The sequence below is a fragment of the Tachyglossus aculeatus genome, chromosome 14 (genome assembly GCF_015852505.1).
Source record: "Tachyglossus aculeatus isolate mTacAcu1 chromosome 14, mTacAcu1.pri, whole genome shotgun sequence".
NCBI lineage: Eukaryota > Metazoa > Chordata > Mammalia > Monotremata > Tachyglossidae > Tachyglossus > Tachyglossus aculeatus.
In genome coordinates, this window is record NC_052079.1 from 29,975,189 (window position 1) to 30,001,502 (window position 26,314).

Sequence of the window (26,314 nt, forward strand, 5' to 3'; positions counted from 1 at the left end):
TCATATGGGCTTCTCTACTCTGTCCGTCCTCACATTAGGAAGGACATATTAGAGAAAAAAGAAGCAACTGAGCAAGTAATAAACAGGTAATAAGTGTGCTTTTTGTTAAAGGCTATGGGCCAAGCATTGTGGTAGATACCAGATAATCAAATCAGAAAGTTTTTAGCCCTCACAGGAACTCCCAGGCTAAATGGGATGCAGAGCAGGTTTTGAATACCTATTTTACAGATGAGGAAAGTGAGGCACAGATAAGTTCAGTGAGGTAGCTGGAAGGAAGTGACATGATCAGGGAAGGAGAAGAGTTGGCAGATTTGAAGGGAAGGCAGAGTCCCAGTTCAGTGACAGGAGAGTAGCAAAAACCATCCAGTGACAAGATTAGCTTAGGAGGAGAAAAAAGTACAGGCTGGGGTATAGTGGGAAAGGTAAGAGGGAAGCAACTGATGGAGAGATCAACTATTTGTGTGAGGTAAAAGACAGAGAAGAATTTAAAAGGCACCAAGGCTGGGAGAGTCTGGTACAGGAGAGATGGTGAGATTGTTGACCACGATGGGAAAGGTAAGATGATGAGTTCCATTGTAACTCGTAACATTGTAGTTCCATTCTGTTGTGTTTAAAGTGCTGGCAAATAATCCAAGTGGAAAAGTTCTAGAAAGAGGATGAAATGTGACACTCTAAAGCTGATGAGAGGACAGGGCTGCAGTGATAGATTTGACAGTTACGTTAATGAAGATGATAGCTGAAACCACGTGAGTAGATGTACAGGCAGCTTGTGAGAACCAGTGGGGAGAAAAGATATCCAGATTACAAGGGCGAGGGGAGGACAAAGATCCAGTAAAGAAAAGCGAGATAGAGCATGGGTTGACAACCTTTTTGGTGCATACGTGGCAAACCAAATGAAACCATTGAGCCCCAGGAACCAGTCATGCAGTATAAACACACATTAGCACAGCTTGTTTTACTGTGAATCTAACGGTTCTAAATACCTTGCCTGGCAGTGATATTTTAAAATGCTTCATCCTTTACATCATGCCTTCTGGCTCAACCCACAGCCTCCTGGCCCTCTATGGTTAGAGGGGGAGAGCTCAGGGCTACTTGGTTTTTGGGAGTCCCCAGATGACACGTGGCTGCTTAACTGCTATAGCTGTTGCTGCCAGAGGAGGAAAGGAAAGGCAAGGTGGACCAGAGGGCTGGCATCAGCATGGGATAGTCTGTGCCTCCCCTCGTTTGGGTACAGGCAGTGTTGTGACCCCTTCCTTGCCATCTGGACCCTCCAGTGGAAGCCAGGAGCCTCTATCCCCACCTCTGCTGGGGCTCTTGGGATTGGTGGTCCTGACTCCCCCAGCCCACGTCATCCCCCGGGCCTGGAATGCCCTCCCTCTGCCCCTCCGCCAAGCTAGCTCTCTTCCTCCCTTCAAGGCCCTGCTGAGAGCTCACCTCCTCCAGGAGGCCTTCCCAGACTGAGCCCCTTCCTTCCTCTCCCCCCTGTCCCCCTCTCCATCCCCCCATCTTACCTCCTTCCCTTCCCCACAGCACCTGTATATATGTATATATGGTTGTACATATTTCTCTATTTATTTGTTTATTTTACTTGTACATTTCCATCCTATTTATTTTATTTTGTTGGTATGTTTGGTTCTGTTCTCTGTCTCCCCCTTTTAGACTGTGAGCCCACTGTTGGGTAGGGACTGTCTCTATGTGTTGCCAATTTGTACTTCCCAAGCGCTTAGTACAGTGCTCTGCACATAGTAAGCACTCAATAAATACGATTGATTGATTGATTGATTGACTCCCTGGGTTAAAGCAGGATATCATCCGTCGCGATTCTGAGGCCAGCCACTGGTCAGGCTGGGGCCACTGGGAAAGTGCTCAAGTCCTACCTTTCCACCGGGTTCAGGAGAGCTGCCAATCCTGTGGGAACTCCATGCCTGGCAAACAAGGGGCTAGGATCCCCTGGCCTAAAAACAGGACAAAGGTAGTCCAAGCAGTTGTGGGGAAGACTTCCCATGAGGGGCCATTGGGAGCCCCAAGAGACTAAGGCCTGCCTCACTTATTGTGGGGTGGTCGCTCCTGTCCTGTTTCATCTCCCCCCACCCCCCCAACACCTCCCTTGATAGTAGTTTTAAATGCTTATTCCTACTCCCTGGCTCCAGAGTCACATTTGGCTCCTAGAAGAACAAGCAATGGCTCTGGAGCCGACCCCTGGAGTTTGAAAATAATCTTCTGTCAACCCAAGGCCACAGATGATTTCTAGGAAAAGGCAGTCCGCAGCTATGTCCAAGACAGCTTCGGCAGTCAAGGAAAAAAGACAGCCTGCTAGCTTTAGCCGGAACAAGGTCTGGTGAATATGGTTGTTGTAGATTCAAGGGGCTGAAACCAAATTGCAGGGGTCAAGGAGAATGTTGGGGATGAGGAAGTGGAGGCAAGATGGATATTCAGCCCATTGATGGAGTTTGGGCAGGAAGGTACAGTAGAAGAAATGGATGATTTTTTTTCAGTATGCAAATGGTATAAGAAGAATTGAAGTTAGCAACAAGATAACGGAGGAGAGTAGGAGCAGTGTGGTCCAGTGGGGAGAATGTGGAACTGGGAGTCAGGAGGCCTGTGTTCTAATCTACTTAGCCAGCTGGTTGACCTTAGGTGAGTCACTTAACTGCTTTGTGCCTCAGTTTCCTCAGATACCCATTCTCCTTCTCACTTTGACTGTGAGCCCTGTGCAGGACAAGGACTCTGACTCCAGGGCATAGCACAGTGTTTGTAACATAATAAATGCTCAATAAATCCCTTAATTATTCATGGAGACACCTGAAGTACCTTCAGCTCCAACTTGGGTGCATGGATAAATGCCAGTATTATTCTAAGGAAGCAGATGTAAAAGGTGAGAGGAGGTGATGGCTAGAGTACAGATCAAAGGGATGGAGTTTAAGAGCAGGCCAGGACTCTTGAAAGACATTTTTGGGAAGGAGGAGAATGTGGGCATGGTAATAGGAGGATGTCAATGGGATGCAGGTGGGCCTTCAGGAAATGGCCCTACTTTATTGATAAAATTGTCAGCCAGGGTACTGGAGGGGGCATGAGTCAGTTGAGGAGAGTGTCAAAGATCTGAAATGGTTGGTAGAGTGCTGTTGTAAGAAGATGGAAGTGCAGAGGTTGGTATGGGTTTTCTATATGGGGAGGGGTCTCTCAGAGAAGGGGGAAATTCAGAAGGAACAGACTGTGCTGAGGAAGGAAGAAAGGGGAAGAAAGAAAGAGGTAAAAGTAGGGCCCTGAGACGGCCTTGAGGGAACTGATGGATCCATCAGGACTTTGATTCACTATAGATTGTCAGCTCCTTGAAAACAGGCATCAGGCTTGTTTATCCTACTCTTTCAAGGGCTTAATACAGTTCTGTTCCCACAATAGGGACTCAATAAATACTACTGATTAATTGTTCTTCTCTGTCCTAGCCAACTGGGACAAGGATGAAACACCCACCCAAAAATGCACCCAACTCCGTCATTTTTGTTTGTGGTATTTGGTAAGTGCTAACTTTGTGTCAAGCACTGTTCTAAATGCTGACGTAGATACAAGTTTATCTACATAGTCCCTGTCCCACTTGGGACTCAGTCCAAGTTGGAGAGTGGAGGATTTTAACTCCCATTTTACAGTTGAGGAAACTGGGACTTCAGAAACAGCAGGATAGATCTAGAATAAGAACAGGAAATGTCTTTCTAATTATACTAACGGCTATTTCAACTCTGTACTATTAGTGAATGGTGTGCCTTTTCGAGGTTCACATTTTAAAAAAAACAGTCACTACTCACAGCAGTTCAGTGCTGTCTTCTTTGATAGGCTTGTCAACATGAGTATGTACGAACGGTAGAGCTGTCTAACCTCTGCAATCTCGATGAAGCAACTATAAATGGAGAAAAATGCTTTAGCAGTGAGATGAATATTTAAAAGCACAGTTCAGATGCAATGGAACTTTTTTTTTCTTCTCCAAAGTGATTCTGAACAGAGAAAAGCACTTTTTCTTCATTCAGAAAAAAGTCATCTTCCCTGGTCAAGGCTAGCCTGTTTTTAAACATATTCTGTTTTCAGGCAGCTAGGTTTTGAAGTGATAGATGACTTTTTTAGCACATATGTTTATTTTAGAAAAGGTTATCACCCACAGTCTCTAAGACACAATAATTTCTTTGGAGCACATGACCTACTTTCAGAAATTTAGGCAACAGCTACTATAATTCTAAATGGTCTATTTTTTTTTTTACAAGCAGACTTTCTTGTCATACTTTTCTTATTGAGTTGAAATCGTAAATAGAATCAATTAGTTGTCGGAGGTTTTGAAGCATGGCAGCAAAATAAGAATGGAAATTTTAAGGTGGCAAAAAGTCGTGTCGGAATTATTGATATGAAATGAAAAAGGACTATATCAGGATCACATGTCTGAAATAATGAAGGTATTGTAGAAAGACTCAATTTCTGTAGCAGTGGCTGGGAAAGTTATCTTCCTATAGACTGTAAGCTTGTTGTGGACAGGGAATGCATCCACTTACTGTTATGTCATACTCTTCCCAGCTCTTAGTACAGTACTCTGCACACAGTAAGTGCTCAATAAATACAATGACTTAAAGTTGCCATATTCATCCAGAAGAGCTAAGACCTGCTCAAACTAATGATTCCAGACATCCTGTATCACACTGGAAGGGACAAATGTGGCCTGTTCTTCCATCACTGATCTAAATAAGAACCATAGCAAAGAGGGCAGATGAATCAGGAGATTGTCTGCCACCACTACAGCCTCCTTAACCAGGCCTGGCTCCTCTGCTCCCTCAGAGTTGCCGGCACAGAGAGAACTTTGCATTAATAATAATATTATTGGTATTTGTTGAGCACTTACTACTTGCGAGCACTGTACTAAGCACTGGGGTAGATACAAGATAATCAGGTCAGACACAGTCACTGTCCCTCAAGAGGCTCACAGTCTAAGCAGGAGGGAGAGCAGGTATTTTTTGCTTTTTTGTGTGTGTTTCTTTCAGGGACAGTTTTATTCTTGGTGAGTCTCCATGTGCCTATTCCTCATTTTATGTCATCTTACCTTTTTAGATTCATCGTCATTTTATTTTGAGATCTGGAAAAAAATTGTGAGCTACTCCTAGACGGTAAGCTTCTTGGGCAGGAATATATCTACGAACTCTGTTGTATTGGACTCTCTCAAGTGCACAATATATACAATTGATCTGTGAGAAAAGTAATTCATTAGTTCACTAGTGTTTAAATTGCATTGGGGTCACTCTTGAATAACAGGAAAGAATTAATTGGGGAAACCTGAAGAGGGATGGTAAAAAGAACCAGTATCTCAAACTCAGTATCTCTATGGAAGCAAATCAGGAAAGAAGACAAGTTGGAGGGAAGAAAACATACTAGGCAAAGGAGTTCAAGAAAACTGGCTAACCTAAATGAAAAAGGACTGTCAGAATGAACTCAATTAATGCAGATGCACCTCAGCAAGTACTAATGACTGACTAAAGCTCAAGGAGGGAAACAAGCATTCCAGGAATGCCTGAAGGATAGTAATACTAATGATGATAGTGGTATTTGTTAAGCACTTACTATGTGCCAAGCACAGTATTAAGCACTGGGGTAGATATAAGATAATGAGATCGCCGGTGGGACACCCATGGGATCTGAAGGAATAATGGAAGACCCTTCTAAAAGGAAATTAGGTCCCAACAATATGTGTGTATGCCTGCACCTATGTGCTGTCTTTGACTTTGAAGAAGTGATGGCAGTGAGATCTTATCCATAGGCATGGCTGTGCCTTGAAAGACCTATTGTCTCTTTGATTCAGTGTGAGGGCCTGAGAAATGTTCCCTCAAGGATAATTTTGCATGGTTCATTCAGTTACCAGTTTAAGAGGACGCTGGCTACTGAACTATTGAACTGAACTACCAACTATTGCTGAATTGTACTTTCCAAGTGCTTAGTACGGTGCTCTGCACACAGTAAGCACTCAATAAATATGATTGACTGAATACTGAAGCAGTGCAGTGCTTAAGTTCCCCTTTTTAGTTAAGATGTAACCACCTATGGTTGGCCACTGAATCTTTTACTGATCAGGATCGTCTTACTGCAGGCTTGCACAAAGCTCCCCTGCTTCCTACTATGAGGAAAGGACTTAAACTTGAGCAAGGCACTTACCTTCTCTGTGCTTCAGTTGCCTCTTCTGTCAAATGGGGATTAAAGCTGTGAGACCCATGTGTCACCTGGACTGTGTCCAACCTGACCATCTTGTATCTAACCATGTGCTTAGTACAGTGCCTGACAAATAATAAGCACTTAACAAATACCATTTTAAAAAAAGGCAAAAACGATTCAGATCACTATAAAGTCTTCCTACTGCATAGAGGTGTCCTCATAAAGAATCTATGGGCCAGGATTGCTCTTATATTGGAAGATGCCAGTTAGAAGAGTTTTCTTGATTGGTGAAGTATCGAATCACACAGTTTTTACTCTGCAGAGAAATAGCACTATCACTTAAGGACCAGGGGCATGCAACTAGAATGAGAGGTAAAAGGAAACAAAAACGTTTTCCTGTTAATTTAGGCAAAAGAGCAGAACCAGGAAAAACAATGCCTAGTAGACAAGAAGGGAAACCTGATACTTGATAGCAGAAGCCTGAAAAGGTAGACCCTTTATGTGTTAATGGGTCACCTGATCAAGGTGGGTCTTACTCATATCCTACTCACCCAAGTGCTTAGAACAGTACTCTGCACATAGTAAGCACTCAATAAATATCACTGATTACTGGACTGAAAGAGCAGAGGGCAAGAATCAGGCTTTGACAGGTGTTTTTGCACAGCTACTTGCCATTATTTTTGGTAACCCGTGAAAAACGGCCAGTTTTCTACCCACCTTTACAGTGGGGAAACTTGAAAACACTAGTTAGAGAACAGTCTTTTTAACACTGATAACAAGGAAGTTACCAGAACAAACAAATCAATCTCCAGGAGAATAAAAAGTGACAGGAAGCAACATTTTTTTTCCCCCTTTGTGACAGACTGCACCCATGAGGTAAATAATACATGTGAACAATCTAGACTCCACGAAGGCTTCTAATGTTGTTTCAAGTGAGAGCTTCTTTGACAAGTTAAAGTGTGGTTTACATCATTCTGTGCTAAGTTACCTATGACTTTGTGTCCACATAGGGGAACAACAACTGGTGTCTCATAAGAACCAGTCCCCAGACAATCTGTCATTTTGTAGTACACAAAGAGCTTGCCCATCCAATCTGAGATGATATAGCATTTATAACACTTAAAAAGACAGGAACAGAATTCAGACTCTGACAAGTTGGATTAAATGGTGGTAGAAAAATGATTCAAAATCAGAAAAAAACAAAAACTAGCAACACAAATACAAAGCGGGGAAAGATTGGCTAGGAACAAGACCAGTAGACTAAGACCTAGAAGTCATAGATGACTAGAGTTTGATTGTGAGCCAACACTATCATGAAGTTACCTCAAAAAACACCATGGGAATAGGTTATGCAAGAATTTCTCTACCTTCACTCTGTCCAGGAGACATCCAGTAGGAAGGATGAAAAGATACAGAGAAGGGTCTTATATGGGAGATAGTTTAGCTTTGGGAAAAAAGGTAAATGGTGATTTAAGGCCTCCTCCAAGCATATGCAGGCCTTGTGGTGACCATCCTGAATAATAGTTGGTCAGTCAGTTGACATCACAGCAAGGGACAGCCTTTTTATGTCCACTGGGGCTATGACCACAGGCCTCCCATTGGCCAAACAACACACACTCATAGGTGAACTTCACCATCAGAATGTGTTCTTCCAGTACAAAGAACAATTATGTATATAATAGTACTCTCCAAGTCCACTGAGTTTCCAAAAAGAAGAAAGAGACTTAAAACTGATGAAAATTCAGTAAAAAACTGGGGGTTTGACTAACTTGTGGTAACTTGGGCCTGACCGTGTGTGAAATGTCTAACCAAAGGAAGTGGCAGAGTCTCCATCCCTGAATATCTTTAAGAAAAGAACAGGCAATGACCTGTCTTGTATTGCTTAATGATTCACCTGCTTAGATGAGAGCTTGAGGATTTTACAATTCTGTGCTGTTCAGGAAGGGAAGGGTGACCCTTTCTTACTTCTACTGAGCAAGCATAACTCTAACCTAATGACAGTTCTCAAGCAATGATGCTTTAGTCTATATAAGTCAATGTCTGTGCCCGTAGATATTTTTATCTTTCTGCTCACAGAGGCAGGTCACTGGGGAGAGAAGAAGGGTATGTGCCATCACCAAAAAGGATAAGGTTATGGCTTTTGGTATTGCCGTTTCTCCAAAGGCTTGTAATTTGTGGGACATCTCTCCACTACTCTGTCATCCATCCCTCCTGTTCCTCTGTGGGCACCTGAAGCCAAGGTGAAGGCTCCAGAAGAAGCAAAGGAATAATGTGAGCATTGCTGAGGGTGGACAGAATACCAATGCTAGGAGAAGAGTGGCCAAAGCTAGCCACACCCCCGCTGGAGGCTGATATGTCATTGGGGTTTATTGTTCCTGGGGGTACCTGTCAGGGGCTGCTAATGGCTTGTAAACTAAATCGCAACTATTCAGGACTTAAGGCTCATGCCAAGTATTCTGGTCTATGCTGACACTGCAAAGAAACTTTCATACCAAAGACAAAGTAATAATGAGCATTTTGATCGACTGACATCTCATGGAAAAAGATTAAGAGCAAAAACATTTTTTTTGTACCGTCTGTTGCCATTTTCCGTGACTGCCCAGATGTTGTAGTTAATCTGAATCCTGCTGGCAGTGTTTCCGAAGATCCAGGCATCATACTGATTCCATGTACCTCACGGGGAGGAAACTGTCTTCTCCACGAGGAGCCGCGCCTGAAGTTCTTGTCATCGCTCTATGAAAACACAGTATTGAATTTTTGAATCATAACACAAGGTGTGATATCCTGGTTATCTGGATCAGTATGAAAAGAATAAATTCTCCAGAGTTCTCCCCTTACCGCCCACAAATACTGTTCTTAATTTTTCCAGGGCATTCTGCAAAGTGAGACAGTGAAATTTATTTTACCTGTGCTTAGTCCTCCACACTCTTCCTCAGCTCAATGCATAGCTACATTCTGATACTAGAGACATTTTGCCTCTTTAAGGCGACAGAAAATTTTTTGAATAGGATGTCTATCTTAAAGAAAGGGTAATTTGAATGTCTAAATATGGAATAGGATCTTATAGATTTCATTCTTTTATATCTTCAGATTTTATAGAAATTTAAGTATTTTATCTGAAGAGAAGGTAATTATGGCTTTCAGGCCTGAATAGGCATCTCCCAAAGATAACACATATTTTAAAACGATGTGGTGAAAAATTAATGTGTGTGACCATCTGGTGTGGAGTGGTTTGTGTCAACATAAAGCACTAGTGTTACTATCTTTGTCAATTCAATCCTTTCTCTGCGCATATTTGCAGAAATGTCATTAACTTAACTGTCGGACTTGTTTGAGCCACATGGACATCTCAGTAATATTCAAATTGTAATAATACCTCAGTGATTTTTTGCAAATTACAAGTTAAAAGGAAGCAGCAAAGATGATCTCCCATTAGCTCTCAACACTTTCCCCTCAGACCAAACCTAACTGGGCCAAATGTTCATATTATTCAGGGCCTCTCCAACACTCACTCTACTCTGAAAATACTCTGATTGGCTTGAATTGTCTGGATCAGAGCTTTGATTTTTCCACTTCTTTCTGCTAGAGTAGTCTGGTGTTAGTAAATCACCAAATGGGATGAGGCATGTATCACATATTTGCTTTTTTTATTCTTATGTCAGGTATCTACTCTGTGTGAATAGAATCAATGTTTGTTTTGCTCCTCACCTGATACATCCAGGAGCCATCCAGAAGCAAGGCCCATGTAAAGAGTAGTAGTCAAGTGCACAAAGAAATGAGGCAGGCTAAGAAGAGAATTTGAGGAGCACTTTCTTTGGGATGCAACAGCTAATACAAAAGGTTCTTCAAGTCTATAAAAAGTAGTTATCTGCCTAGGGAGGAAGTCAGTGTAAAAGGTACACAGGAATGAATTTCTTCATTCCAATTCCATTCCAATTTCTTCCAAATGGATGAACAAATCACTAGGACCGGATGATAACACTAGTATGTTACAGGCATCGTACTAAGCACTGGGGCAGGTACAAGGTAGCCAAATTGGACACAGTCCTTAGTCCACCAGGGTTCACAGTTTATAGGGGAGGGAGAACAGATATTGAATCTCCATTTTACAGGTGAGGAAACTGAGGCCCCGAGAAGGGACTTACCCAAGGTCATTAGTCTCCCTTCGAATCCCCCTGCTCCCCTTATTGTCACCCTGCCCCTCTGTCCAAAGTTATCTTTCTTGATTGTTTTTTAATTTATCACTATCTTTGCCTTTATATCGTTTCTTTATTTGTATTGTTTTACCTCTCCTTATGTGTCTGTTGTCAGTCCCTTTTCCCTCTTTATTATATTGTGTGGCCCTTGAGGGCTCACATCCAATCTATTGCTCACTCTTTTCCTCCTGCCTGAAATACCTTCCCACTCTTCAGCTATACTAAATAACAGCCTTCTGCTCTTTCAAAGCCCCTTCCAAGAGCCATTCCTGTGGCTTAATCCCCTCTCATCCATTTCTTTCCCAGCACTTAGTACATTACTTTGCACACAGTGAGCACATAATAAATATTATTTTGACTTCTACTGCTCTGTCAAACCCCCTGTTCTTTCTCCTCCTTGGATTTTAGGGTTGCATTTTTCCTTCCACAGGATTTTTCATCAACATCTGGACTGCATTAAGGTAATAGATTAACATATCCTAAACAAAATGCCCCCTGATTGTTAACACATCTTGGTGCTGTTAAATTGAAACATTATCCCTCTGATTCTGAGTTTATTGAGGTAGGATTTTTGCCTAGTCCTGCTGGCTGAATGGACGATTTCTTGGATCTCTCTCCCCCTTTCCCCTCCCCACCCTCCGTCTTCCTCTCCTCCCACCCCTCTCTCTCTCCTCTTTTTCTCCTCCATTACTCAGGCCAAAGAAATTGGAAAACAGAGGCCAAAGGAGGATAGACAAGGGGGAACAAAGCTGTAGATTTAAAACATCTCAGGATGGAAATTCTTGATGAATGACATTGAATTGGAAATAACAAATCTAAGAATAGTGAAGAGACAAAACATTTCCCATGGGGTTCTGGGCCTTCCCAGCCCATTCACTCATTCATTCAATCTTATTTATTGAGCGCTTACTGTGTGTAGAGCACTGTACTAAGCGCTTGGGAACTACAAGTTGGCAACATATAGAGACGGTCCCTACCCAACAACGGCTCACAGTCTAGAAGGGGAAGACAGATAACAAAATGAAACGTGGACAGGTGTCAAGTCGTCAGAACAAATATAATTAAAGCTAAATGCACATCATTAACAAAATGAATAGAATAGTAAATGTGTACAAGTAAAATAGAGTAACAAATCTGTACAAACATATATACAGGTGCTGTGGGGAGGGGAAGGAAGTAGGGCAGGGGGGATGGGGAGGAGGAGAGGAAAAAGGGGGTTCAGTCTGGGAAGGCCTCTTGGAGGAGGTGAGCTCTCAGTAGGATATGACTGTGAGCCCGTTGTTGGGTAGGGACCGTCTCTATATGTTGCCAACTTGTACTTCCCAAGCGCTTAGTACAGTGCTCTGCACACAGTAAGTGCTCAATAAATGATTGAATGAATATGCCAAAGTAGCAGTAGCCCACTGCTACTGGTGGGATTCTGGCACCAGAACTCCAGGCCTGTGCCTCTTCCTTGACAATTTGGGTGAATTAGGGATTTTCAAGAAGCAGCATTGACTAGAGGAAAAAAGCATGGGCTTTGGAGTCACAGGACTTGTGTTCTAATCTCAGGCTATGCCACCTATATCTGTTCCCCCTCTTAAACTGCAAGCCCCATATAGGACAGGGACTGTGTCTGACCTGATTAACTTGCAGTGCTTAATACAGTGTTTGGCACATAGTAAGCATTTAACAAATACCACCACTGTTGTTATTACAAATTGGCAAATTCATGAACCAAAATATGAACTTCCTTTAGTTTCATTAAATGAGTTCAATATCAGAACGATTTCCCAAATAATATTTAAAACAAATGACTTGTGGAAAGATCAAAATACAAGGCAGTTGGATAGTTGACTCTATCCATATTATCTTTTTGTCACCATTGAATAAGAAGCCCAATTGACTTCCGTGTTACCAATCATTTCCTTAAGTTTTTAGTGAAATTTCTCTGTTGCTTTTCAAAACATCCCAATGAAAACTTCGGAAATGCATTATCATTTTGAGTAGCATGTTACTATTCAATTGAACAGATTACTAAGAAAATCATATTGCCTGATTTTTTTTGAAATATTTGTCACTTTAAATTATTTTAATTAAACATATTGCCTAAGATGGGTATCATAAAGAGAGGAAGCAGCATGGCCTAGTGGGTAGAACACAAGCCTGGAAGTCAGAAGGACATGGCTTCTAATCCCTGCTCTGCCACTTGTCTGCTTTGTGACCTTAGGCAAGTCATTCAACTTCTTTATGCCTCAATTACCTAATCTGTAAAATGGAAATTAAGACCGAGCCCCATGTGGTACATGGCCTGTATCCAACCTGATTAGCTTTTATGTACTTCAGTGTTTAGTAGTGTCTGGTACACAGTAAGTATTAACAATGCCATACAAAAATACTGAAGACTAGCTATTCTACCCACAGAACAAGAACAGAAATGAGTACAGATGTTATTCCAACGGGACCAAGTTTTCTATGGAACCTACAAATTTCATTCTTGAATTTAATCAAATAACTTACTTCATCCAGTCTCCTCTCAGTTCCCAGTGCCAAGAGATTGTTGTATTCCCTTTCGAGAATCTGTCTTGCCTATAAACACCAAAGAAACCACAGATGCAGTCATTTCTTTAAAGAACCAACAACAAGAAACTATATAGGCCACTTTTACTTGAAGCAAGTGTTTCTATCAGAACCAAAATATCTGTCTCTTATGTTGGTCTCCATGGTTAGCAAAAGGAGGATGGTAAGAGGCTGTGAATAATTAGGCAGTAAAGACAACTGTGAAAATAGGACCCTGGCCTCTGGACATTCATTTTAAATATTCAGAATAGTCATTTTTAGCTTTGAACACACCACCTGCCATTTTCATATTTCTCATCTCAGAATCGGAGGTACAGAGTGTCAATCATCAACTTCAAGAACCAACACTCGCCATAGGTTGGATATTGTTATACTATAAAAACAAAACTGATGAATCTTGCATTTGTTCCCAGAACAGTTGCTCTCTTACAGAGAAATCCATTTTAATGGTGAAAATCATTGTGGGGGACTTGCCTGTGTGTTTTGTGTTGGTATCTGTAATAATAAAGCTAAACTGCTGTAGTCAAAGTTCTCATCGAGGGCTATAAGCGATCCATGGACACCACTTTCAAGGACATTGTTTGCATATTCTCGTAGCCCAACTCCTTGAATCCAACGGATGACTCTATCATTGCTCCATACCAGCACATCTAGAAATAGAAGGGAGTGGGAACTCACATTAAAAACATTTCACAACAGTAGGCTGAATCCGTAGAGAAGCAGCGTGGCCTATTCATTAATTCAATCATATTTATCGAATGCTTACTGCGTGCAGAGCACTGTACTAAGTGATTGGGAGAGTACAATATAACAGTGAACAGACACATTCCCTTGCCCATAAGGAGCTTACAGTCTAAAGGGTGGGAGACGGACATTAATATAAATAAATAAATTACAGATATGTACATAAACACTGGGGCTGGGAGGGGAGAAGAACAAAAGGAGCAAATCAGAGCAATGCAGAAGGGAGTGGGCAAAGAGGAAAGTAGGGCTTAGTTGGGGAAGGACTCATGGAGGAGATGTGCCTTCATTAAGGCTTTGAAGTCAGGTGGAATACTTGATAGAGCATGGGCTGGGAGTCAGAGGGACCTGGATTCTAATCCTAACTCTGCCACTTGCCTGCTATTTGACCTTGGGCAAGTTGCTTCACTTTTCTGGGCCTCAGTTACCTCATCTGAAAAATGGGGATGTGAGCCCCATGTGGGACAGGGACTGTGTCCAACCTGATAAGCTTGTATCTATCAGCACTTAATAAAGGCACATAGCAAGCACTTAACGAATACCACTAAAAAAAAAAATGGAACCTCAGACTTCTTTCACTCCTCTACCTTCTGGAAGAATGCAGGGCTAAGCTTGGATCATATGGTGGTCTGCTTGCTCTCAGAGATGAGGACAAATGGGGAGACAACATAAAGTTAAGTGTGCACCTAAACATGTGAGAATGGAGGGCTCAGGGGGTCCTGGGAGCTATAGTCTGCACTGAGCCTAGCAGGATAGGGTTGTAGTGGCCGGGGATAATACCAGAGCCATATGAAGCAGCGTGGCCTACTGGTTAGAGCATAGGCCTGGGATCCAGCAGGACCTGGATTCTGTTCCTGGCTCCGCCTCTTGCTGCTGCATGACCTTGGGCAAGTCACTTCACTTCTCTGTGCCTCAGTTACCTCATCTGTAAAATGGAGGTTAAGACTGTGAGCCCCATGAGGGACATGGACTGTGTCCAACCTAATTAGCTGTTATATACCCTAGGGCTTAGAACAGCCCCTGGCCCATAGTAAGTGCTTAACAAACACCATTAAAAAAATTGGTGGTGGTTCTCAGGAGGAGTGGAGTTGCGGCTTTTCTCCAAATGTTCACCCTCCTCAAGAGCACTTTAGATCCTGGGTGGCACCTCCCTAAATACAATGTTGGCCAGGCCAGCTCTTAAACTATGATAGATAAATGCAATTTCATCCCATTCCTACAGTTCACCAATTTCTTCCAAGGACCTTTCCATTCATTCAATCGTATTTATTGAGTGCTTACTGTATGCAGAGCACTGTAGTACTAAGCGCTTGGGTAGTATAAGTCAGCAACATATAGAGACGGTCCCTATCCAACAACGGGCTCACAGTCTAGAAGAGACTTTTGAGAGACTGCCAATTCTTAGAGTTAGGAATCCTTCATTGTGATGACCTAAAAACACCCCAGGGAACTTAGGTATATTTCTTCTTCCATCTTCAGTAGAGATGGAGAATTGGTACTCATCTTTAATTGGGTACCACCCTCTCTACTTGAGTCAGGTACAAAATCGCCCTTCAGTAGTCATCCTCTAGGCAGAACAATGGCGTTTTCCTTACCGTTTCTCATGGGTCCTATTCCAAATCCATTAATCAGTAGCTGTCTTCTGGCTCAGAGTTTTCTAGATCTTCATTGAAATGCATGAAGTAATTTAATAAAGGCTTTGACCAGGCCTTAAAGCTATATGTTCCACACCTTTCTTCAAACACTGATTCCTAATGTCTCCCTATTCCTTCCGGTAGAAAACAAGAATACCTGGCAATCAGCTTTAATATTGTGCACCAACTGGTTTCCACTTACCTATCTGATTTGCTTGTACCCATCCCAGCACTTAGTATAGTTCCTGGCCCATAGTAAGTGCTTAACAAGTACCACAAGTATTATTAGTAGTATTGTTATTATCTATCTGCTCTCCTCTCTAATGATTCCCTGGCTTGGACTCTTTGCTCATACCACACTCACATCCTAGCTGCTACTGATCTCACTTCTCCCCCTCATATCCAATTCAAGTCTCTTACTTTTCCTTCTGCTTAGAATGCCTTCCCTTCTCAGTTTCGCTAATTTATGTCCCTCTGCTCTTTCAAAGCCCCTTCCAACAGCCACTCCCTAAATTCATCCCTCTCCTTCCCTGTTCTGTTGTTCCACTAGCATTGATATAGTTCATTCTCTCCTTTCAATTATACCTCCATGTCCTCATTCTTAATTGTAATTTTAATTAATCAAGTTATGTCTACTGTCTGCTCCTTTAGCCTGCAAACTCCTGGAGTGTTGGATGCATGTTGAACATTCCCTCCAAGTTAAGCAGTCTGTACACAGAAGATGCTCACATTCTGCTGATGCTGAATACTGTTGACACCCTAAAGCTGGGGCTGAGGCGAGGGGCATAGCTTTAGATTGTTACCCTCCATTCCCATCACATTTAGGGACACTACTTCTAATTCTGCTTCTTGAAGCAGCTTGGCTCAGTGGAAAAACCCCAGGCTTTGGAGTCAGAGGTCATGGATCCAAATCCCGGCTCTGCCAATTGTTAGCTGTGTGACTTTGGGCAAGTCACTTAACTTCTCTGTGCCTCAGTTACTCCCAAGCACATAATAAGCACTTAATAAATGCCATTATTATTATTATTAGAGAAGCAGTGTGGCTCAGTGGAAAGAGCATGGGCTTTGGAGTCAGAGGTCATTGGTTCAAATCCCGGCTCTGCCAATTGTCAACTGTGTGACTTTGGGCAAGTCACAACTTCTCTGTGCCTCAGTTACCTCATCTTTAAAATGGGGATTAAGACTGTGAGCCCCCCATGGGACAACCTGATCACCTTGTAACCTCCCCAGTGCTTAGAACAGTGCTTTGCATGTAGTAAGCACTTAATAAATGCCATCATTATTATTTTATTATTACTACACAGGGACCCCAACCTTGCAGTGACCCTTTCAGTCACCTTGTTGCTGCCATGGGTCAACAGAATTGTATCACTTCGGCAGCTGCGATACCCAAGGTTGCATAGCTCAGAGCACGGTCGTTCCCAAACTGACAGTTGCAACACATATTTCTTGCTGTTAACCACAGTTGCTATCAGCCCACATTTGATCATAAATACACAATGTTCCTGCAAAGAGAATTTATTTTTTGAAAGGGTTTGGCTTTTTAGGAAATGCTTTTAGCTCACCCTCCATTACATAGTGACATTCTCTCCCATTATCATCATCATTACTATTGATTAAACTAAACTGTAAGCTCATTATGGGCAAGGAATATGTCTATCAACTCTGTTATATCGTATTCTCCCAAGCACATTCAATTCATGTAATCATATTTATTGAGTGTTTACTGTGTGCAGAGCACTGTATTAAGCCCTTGGGACAGTACAATACAACAATAAGCAGACACAATCCCCTGCCTACAATGAACTTACAATCTAGAGGTTGGGCTTACATTCTAGAGCTTAGTACAGTGCTCTACACACAGTAGGCACTCAATAAATACCACTGATCGATTAAACACTGTACTAGGAGCTTGGGAGCAGGCAATAAAACTAGAATGCTGGTCTCTGCCCTCAAGGAGCTTCCAATTCCATGTAGATACAGCATGTCCATCTGTATAAATCAAGGTATTTTTAAAACCCCTTAGCCTGATCCTATGAAGTCTTTTAGAGCAGCTAATTATTTCCTTTATCAAGCTCATGGAAAATTGCCATATATACCTCCTTAGATTTATCTCCCCAATCCTGCGCTGGGAGATAGTGGTTGGTGCCAAAAACCTTGAAGAATCATGTTCTGTTTTTCAAATTTCATGCTGTGGATTGCTGCCTGAAAATAGATACCCAATTTATGTGGTTGTTTTTATAATGATTAATCTCCTAGAGGTCTTCATATTACTGGTCACTCTATTTTAAGCATTAAAAATCAAGTGGGTATTTCCTCCCTGTATGAAGAAATTATTATACTCTTGACTTAAACACAGAACCACTCGAGGAACTCACCTCTACTCTGCTGTATTAATTCATATTTGAGAAGTGATCTTCTCACCTCAAAACCTGTTCATTAGGACCAAGTTAATTTGCACTGTGGAATAGATAAAAGCATGCAGGCTGTTTCTGTACAGTCAAGTTCTGAGAATGGACTGGGCTCATCACTTTTTACTCAGAATGCCATTCCAAAGGCCAAGGTGCCACATTTATTGTCTACAAAGCCACAAGTGTGAGCCCCTAAGAGGAAAAGTGTAGATACTAGTTAAAAAAAATAATCTGCAATAAAGACAAACACTTCAAAAGAGTAATTGAATTCTATCACTCTGGCTTATTGGCTATTAAAGTGTTAGAAGCATCTTTTGCTTGGCCAAGCACACTCTGTCCTGGCTACATCTTTGGCCCATTAATTCTAGCTTAAAAATCAATTTGAACAGTCTACTTGAAAACAGCCTTCAGATTGTCAGAGCCTTCAGATGCAAAGAACCTAAACAAGTCCATTTTAGGCCTGAAAAAAATACCCGGTTGCTCCTAAGTAATGAGCCAGCTGAGGTGCTATAAGCAGTACACTGGGTGACTGCCAATTCTCCACAGAACCATGATCATCATCATAATCAACTCCAGGCTAAGGAAAACTCGCATTAGGTACTTACTGTGGTCAATGCTGCACAAATATTGTATTACTGTATCTTCTGGAACCTTGTCACACCGTATCCAGACAGGCTCATGTTGTCAGAAAAATGATTGCTAATTTTGCCTTTGTCAAAATACACAGTGCTTTAGCCAAAGCTCAAAGTGAAAATCTGAGTTATGGCAGGGATGAGGGCATGAGAGTCTTAGGAACATATAAGGAAAATACATAGTTCCCTGCCCTCCAAACTGCAATCTACTGGGGGAGACAACTGGAACCAAATTGTCAAATACATAGTACTTAAAAATATTAAGAGAATTGAAAAAGAAAAAAAGTAAGCAATTTTACAGATAAAGAATAGCACATCATTCAGTCACTCAACAGTATTTACTGAGCTCTCACTGGTGGCAAAGAATTGTACAAAGCACTTGGAAGTGTACAAAAGTTAGTAGACATAATCCCTACCCTCAAGGAGTTTGCAATCTAGCAGGGGAGTTGCACTAAATAAATTCCAGCTAGGGAGCAACACAATAGCCATAACTAGCAAATTCACAGATTATACTCTCAAGTGCTAAGGCGATTGATGAGCTAGCAAGGATCTGGAGGGTTAGCAGGATGATGTGATCAATAGAGATGTTTCTTGAATCCCAGGGTAGGCAGGTGTGCCAATGTTTGATCCTAAGAGTGATTAGAGCCTAACGTAGGGCACAGTGTTGGCAGAGATGGGAAAAGAGGTGGAGACGAATGGGAAATAGTGGAAAGGAAGATAGGGAGAAGAGAGGGGAAAAATATGGAAAAATGGAGAGGGAGAGGAGGAGAACAAAGGGAAAAGCAAAGGGTGACCAATGGGAAGAAGGAGGAGATGGAAAAGGAGGGAGAGATGGAGAGGTGGGGAAGGAGGGCTGCCAGACAGTGGAGTAGAGATGGAGTTGGCCAGAGTGGGATCTGGTTGGTTGTTGGGGATGGTTGGTGGACATTCCTGAAACTAAGTTGGATCTACGTCAGATGACAGCATCTCTAGACACAGAAGACTGGGGTCTATGCCGTCCTGCAAGATCCATTCCAGCTGCTACATGAATTCTGGAGCCTTGACACTTGTTTTGTCTTCTGAGAATTACCTGGGTTGTTTAGGGATCATGATAGGCATCATTCTTGACTCCCCACCTGGGGGCAATAGGAGCCTCGGACCATTGCCAGAGCCCAGTGGACAGCTTGAGAAACCCATAGGTTGGGGCTGGAGTTTGCCAACAGGGGGCAAAAGTGGAGCCATTATCTTGCTTCCACTTCTGGCCCCTTTCTACATCCACCGGGAGGGTGAACTAACTGTGGCTGCCTGTCCCGCCCAAAATGATCACTTCATCCACTTCAGGTCTGATCTCAAGGTGTTAATAACCCCCTTCATGCTCATGGAGCTCATACTCCTGAGGATAGGTACCACAGTGATCCCCTAAGAGTCAACCAACATGTTTGCTAATGGTCAAATCCACTGAGGACTCCCAGCACTATTTATTGTCCCCTTTTTCAATGTACGATCTTAAGTGTCAAGTGTCAAGAAGAAGTGTCAAGTCCTAGGATAATGGATTCAGACCTTTATGCCTTCTCATTGCATAACACAACCCCCATATCTGTCTACCTGTTATACCTGGAGTGGGGATTCGCAGAACTTTTGTATTGTACTCTCCCAAGTGCTTAGTACAGTGTTCTGCACACAGTAAGCGCTCAATAAATATCGACTGATTGGAAATACTAAATGAACTAGACCAATTAAAAGAAAAGTTGAATGAAAAACTATCATTTCTATGAAAAAACCATTTCAGGAAACACATAAAGAAAGACAATTTCAGGAGCCAATCCATCACCAAAAACTGCTGGACTCACCTTGGCAACATAGCCAAGATCTGCCCTTTCCTCTCCATCCAAACCGCTACCCTGCTGGTTCAATCTCTCATCCTATCCTAACTGGATTACTGCATCAGCCTCCTCTCTGATCTCCCATCCTCCCGTCTCTCCCCAATTTCAGTCTATACTTCACGCTGCTGCCTGGATCATCTTTGTGCAGAAATGCTCTGGGCATGTTACTCCCTCCTCATAAATCTCCAGTGGCTACCAGTCAACCTACGCATCAAGCAAAAACTCCTCAGTCTTGGCTTCAAGGATCTCCATCACTTTGCCCCCTCCTACCTCACCTCCCTTCTCTCCTTCTGCAGCCCAGCCTGCACCCTCCGCTCCTCTGCCGCTTACCTCCTCACTGTACCTTGTTCTCTCCTGAACCGCCATCGACCCCCGGCCCATGTCCTCCCCCTGGCCTGGAATGCCCTCCCTCCGCCCATCCACCAAGCTAGTTCTCTTCCTCCCTTCAAAGCCCTACTGAGACCTCACCTCCTCCAGGAGGCCTTCCCAAACTGAGCCCCCTCCTTCCTCTCCCCCTCTCTATCGCCCCCACCCTACCTCCTTCCCCTCCACACAGCACCTGTATATATGTTTGCACAGATTTATTACTCTATTTTACTTGTACATATTTATTATTCTATTTATTTTATTTTGTTAATATATTTTGTTTTGTTGTCTGTCTCCCCCTTATAGACTGTGAGCCCGTTGTTGGGTAGGGACCGTCTCTATATGTTGCCAACTTGTACTTCCCAAGTGCTTAGTACAGTGCTCTGCACACAGTAAGTGCTCAATAAATACGATTGAATGAATGAATGAATGATGGTTGAAAGCAGTGGACCAAAGAAAGTTCGACAGAAGATGCTAAGTGTCTTGTGGACTAAAATAACTGCTCACTGCCAATGTGGAGTAATATTGCACTTCAACCACCAAGCGGTGAAATATAAATGAGTCAAAGCACCATTTGCTACATGAAGTGGAGAGCTTGACATGTGACAACAACACATTGCATTTGGGAAGAGGAAATTTTACCTTTTATTTCATGTTGACTTGCCTCTCGCCTTCTTTCTAGTTCTTTCCTGTCGTAATTCAGCCTCTTTAAGCACATGATCCCATACTGTAAACTTGTTCTGTTCGTTTTTAAAAAGAAAAAAGAATTACATGACAATGTAGAATATATTCATTCCTATTTCTTGCCTCAGAAGTGCTTTTATTTCCCTTAATGACATTAAGGATATCTAATAATTTAATTCTGTACATAAACAGCTTGGAAAAAACCTGAAAAGCAGAGAAGACAAATCCAGATTCTTTCATAATTCCACCCACATACTTCAGTGTGTTATTTGTGAAAAGAACTAGATAAATGACTGAAAGAAAATTAAACCATAAGGCTGAAAGGGATTATGGTAGCGACTTAATCTGTCCCACCACCCTGTTTCTAATTATTTTAAAGAAATGGGTATCAACTCTAGTTTCTAAGTTATCTGGTCTAGAAATGCCTCCAAATCCCTTGGTGACTCACTGCAAGTACCTGTCTGTCTCCACAATTGAGAAGAATTGCTCTGCTCTCTATGTGGTAAATGATAAGCTTATAGAATGTGTTTCTTAATTTGTGTGTACATAAATTTGCAATGAATTCAAGAAATACTAAACACATACACAGAGATAAATCAGTGTAGGACAATTAGCAAGAGAAAGTCCATGGAAGTGCCCCTGGGTGAGAAGCTGGGGTCACCAAGGATCTCTGTCTACATCACACTGCCTGGTGAGCAGAGACAGCAGCAGATTCTGGGGCAATGGGGAGGGGAATGACATCTTAGTACTTCAGGGGTAAATTTTAAGTTACTTTTCACAGATTTTTCCCAAGGGCAGCAATTCCATGGGGGAAATCCCTGAAAGGTCAATCGTTATGATCAAGAAAGCAAAAATCAATCAATTCACTGAGCAGGTACTATGCACGGATCACCATACTAAGTTATTAGGAGAGTACAATAACAAAGAGTTCATAGACACATTCCCTTCCCACAAAGAATTTACAGTCTAGAGAAGGAGAACAAACATCAGTATAAATAAATAATTTAAAGTTTGACTTTCCTAGCCACCCAGGAGCACAAGATGCCCCTGAGGCTTATCACAGCTCCCCAGACAGCACAACTACCAAACAGGCATGCCTTTGGTGGTGGAGCAAGAGGAAGAGAACACATTCAACCTGATGTTTTTCTCTGAGCAGCAACAAATTTTTGTCCCCCAAATAAGATTCCACTGCCATTTCCCTATAGCTGTTCTAAGTTCCTGCAGGTGGGAGGATGCATCTTGCTAACCATTTTGAAAAATGTAACTGCTTTGAAAGAAGGACATTATCTGCCAGAGTTGAAGCCATAGTATCTTAAGGAAATGCTTCCTTCGGAGACCTATTCAATTTCCTCCTTAATTAGCACAGTGCCTTTTTGAATTTGCATCACTCCACCTTTCCACACCCCAGATCTTTGTATATGTCTGCTCTACATTTCTCATAATGTTACTAATGCCAAATGCCTTATAAAATCCCCATTAGCAATCTTCCAGGTAGTGGATTAGGAAAATAAATATTTAATGAGTACTCTGGGTTTTGAATTCGTCAGCTTTCTTCCAGGAAATACTCCCTCCACAGAGAGTCTCGCTATGTTGCTCTAAATAGCAAGTACCACTACTAAATACAGCCTTTACTCATTTGTTTTAACAAGAGCAATGTGCACTTTTTCATTTGCTGATTTTTCATTGCTCTTTGGAAGAACCTACCGATGAAAACTATCCACCATCTTTAAATGGACACGGAGATCTTTTTTTGTCAGGTGATCTAACATTCTTGCATCTACCAGACATTCCATGAAGTAACTTCTATACTGAGGTAAACCCAAGCTTGGAAGCCATTCATTACCAATCCACTCATGGTTCATGTCACCATAGGCCAGAGTCTGCCGAAAAACAAAAGAATAGGAAAACTGTAGAAGTAGAATGGTATTTATTAAGGTCTTACAGTTTACAAACCACTGTACTAAGAGCTGGGAAAAATTATATGGGGAGGAAATAGCCCCAGGGACTCAAAACCTAAGAATAAAGGGAAAAGAGAGGTTCAGTGACAGCTACATAGGCAAATGTGAAACAATAAAAATATAAAACCAACTTACGAGATGAGGACAAAGATAAATATGATAAACAAAAGCCAAGGCAGCCTAATTCCGCAAACAGATCAACACCAAGTCAGTCCACCTAGACCCACTTCTTAGCTACTGTGAAGGGTGTTTGCCTCAGACATTGTCCCTTAAACATGGAATGCCATCCTGTCAGGAGCCTGGGGAAAAGAAACGGAAGACTTTTCTGGAGCCAAGAAGGGCCAGTACCTCCAAGCAGATGGAAGCCAATGGAGGAGCAAGAGGAAGAGGAGAATACATTCAACCTGATGTTTCTCTCAGGACAGCAACAAACTTTTCCCCGAAAGAAGCTCCCACGTCAGCCTGGTGGAAATCACTTCCTCTTGAAAAGCATTACCGCTTAAGCCTCTGCTTTTGAAAATTCACTAGGAAAGTCACCCCATCCACTCTCCTCTAGCCCATACCTCTTACCCACCTGCACAAGTGCCCAAGGCTTTTCTAGCCCTTTTTCTTTCATAGGCAACTGATTGGTATGCTTGAATGAAAAATACCCTTCCAAGTAAATTTTTAGCTCTTACCTGGGCCCAACTTCCTTCTTCTGATTCCTTCTGCATAATAAAGTAAGGGGAAAAAATGAGTCCTTGTTGTTCAAGAATGTGCACTACACAAAAATGTGCTAGAATAAGCAGAAAACTATAGCATGTTTTTCCTTGACCATTACAGTCAGGGTCCATGGTCAAGTACAGGAGAAAGTAGGACTACCTGTTTTTAGTGCATCTGTCACTAGAATTACACCATCATTTCTTGAAAGAATAGTTACAAAGTTTTTACTGGTTTTGGTAAAAACGTTAATGTTGTGTATAGGAAATATGATCGACCTGACTGAAGTAAATTGGATAGAGCAAAATATATGGTTAAATTATACCTTTAAATCTCAGAATAATTGGTTACATGACAATAAAGTGAAATGTAGACGTTTACCCACTATTCTTTTAACAATGATAAGAAAACACAATGACTATTCACACAAATACTTTTGAAAGCCAATTACCAAGTGGTATTATAGGATCACTCTAATTTCTGTCAAAGAAAGGTGGTAAATCTAACTGATGAATTCACACAGTAATAAAGAGAAGAAACACAATTATCAAACTTCATACTTAAAGGTAAGTCTATGACATACACCTCTCATGATTTAAAAATTCTGAATTAGCATTTGTATTATGCTATTTTTCTAACCAAGTAGCTGTAAATTATTCAATCCTGAATTACCAAAACACACCAACAAAATATCCACAAGCACGGAGATTAAGGAAATAAACACAGTTTGGCTTTGGTGAGGTAACAATGAACTATTTGAATGACTGCATCTGAAGTGACAGAAAGGAATTAAGAGCAACTACTGCATTCCCAAATTCTACAGATCCTATATCTAACATAGCTATATGCATGTAAAATAGATATGCATATATAGGTCCATAGACATATAACTTTTATTTTTCAAAGATCTTGCTGCTTGCTGTTGGTGAGATCTTACCTGTGTATGCAGTTTAACTGCAAAAGGACAAGCCATTTCTTGCTGTGCCAATGTGTTTGATATTTTCAAGACTGCCCTCTGACATCCCTGTTTTCTTGAAATCTCTGCTTAAGGGCAGAGAGCATCTCTCAATTGCTCAAATAGTACACTCTCATAGCACTTTACTACTGAAAAGTGCTATGCTTTAGGCAGTGTTTAAGTCTATCTTGAAAATGCTTTTTGTGATAAAATTGTTTTCTTTTTGCACAGGTGACCCTGCCTCTCGTTTACTACATAGAAACTACTTGAAATCTTGGAGTCCATGCTCCTCAGGTGTCTCAATGCCTGTGGGCTTCTTCCCAACTGTCAAAAATTTTGTCTTGCCAACTTCCCAGAATGCCAAGAAGGATTTAAGTGCTGTGTTGCTGAGGAAAATCATCTGTTCTGTGTAGGAAGAGACTGATACAGAGCTTCAATTTTCTTCAGTCTCTCTCCATCAAGCTGTTCTGTTCTATGCAATGGCTCACAACCATCTTCATAGCTCCTTGTGCAGAAGCCTCAAAAGCACAATCAGCAGTAAACAGCAATCAATCAAGGGCATTTATTGAGTCCCTTCTGGGTAAGAAACACTGACCTAAGCACTCAGGAGAATACAATGGACTTATAGTAGTATTTATTAAGTACTTACTTTGTGCAGAACACTGCACTAAGCACTGGGAATGATCTCTGCCCTTAAGGCTTGCTGTCAGCTGGGAACGTACCTGCATTTCACATGCCTGCACATAGGAAGTGCTCAATAAATACCTTTGATTGGTTAAGGAACCTAAAACAGCAGCTTTGGAATGACTTTCTCAATACCTACAACATTAGAACAGACTTCTACGGGAAATTGTTGTCTCTTAAAGGAGATCTTTAAAAAAGAAGAGTCAGTGAAAGATGACTGGATAGTTTAGTTTATCTGTGTGGAGGCAAAGGACTGAACTAAACATGATTCTTCTCAGCTCTAGTATTCTGTACTTTTGTAATCTAGTTTTCCTCAGTACTCAAATGGTGAAATAGCCACATGAAAAAAAAAATGATTAAAAGAGTGTAAATTCCTTGTGGGAAGTGCACAGGTCTACCGACTCCAATATATTATATCCTCCTAAGCGCTTAGTATGGGACTCGGCACACAGAAAGTGCTCAATAAATGCAATTGGTGGATTGAAAACAAATTCTTCACCCTGAAACTCAAATGGTGAAATACCCGCATTAACGAAAGATTAAAACAGTGAAAACTAATTCTTCCTTTGCTTTATTTCTTTCTCATGTTCATTTTTAAAGTGTTTCTTCTATCTGCGTATGGTGAGTGCTCAATATATACAACTGCTTGATCCTAGTCAGATAATTACACCACATAAACAGTTCACCCACATTTCTCTTCAGACATAGTCCACTACAGTCCTAGTCCTCAAAACAGTCCTCTAGACTGTAAGGTCACTG

At 41.7% G+C, this 26,314-nt stretch overlaps 1 protein-coding gene across 4 annotated transcripts in view; it reads right to left on the reverse strand.

Annotated features, from left to right (window-relative positions):
* The window catches only part of PPFIA2 (PTPRF interacting protein alpha 2), a 455,622-nt gene that overhangs the window by 4,284 nt on the left and 425,024 nt on the right, over positions 1-26,314 (reverse strand). For all 4 annotated transcript variants that reach the window (XM_038756973.1, XM_038756972.1, XM_038756975.1 and 1 more), the window contains 7 exons: positions 23,895-23,924; positions 22,964-23,139; positions 21,218-21,315; positions 13,404-13,579; positions 12,870-12,938; positions 8,748-8,907; positions 3,801-3,892 (listed from right to left, as the gene is read on the reverse strand). In XM_038756973.1, the coding sequence (XP_038612901.1) occupies positions 3,834-3,892; positions 8,748-8,907; positions 12,870-12,938; positions 13,404-13,579; positions 21,218-21,315; positions 22,964-23,139; positions 23,895-23,924 (768 nt within the window). In that variant the 3' untranslated portion in view covers positions 3,801-3,833. The remainder of the gene's footprint in view (positions 1-3,800; positions 3,893-8,747; positions 8,908-12,869; positions 12,939-13,403; positions 13,580-21,217; positions 21,316-22,963; positions 23,140-23,894; positions 23,925-26,314) is intronic.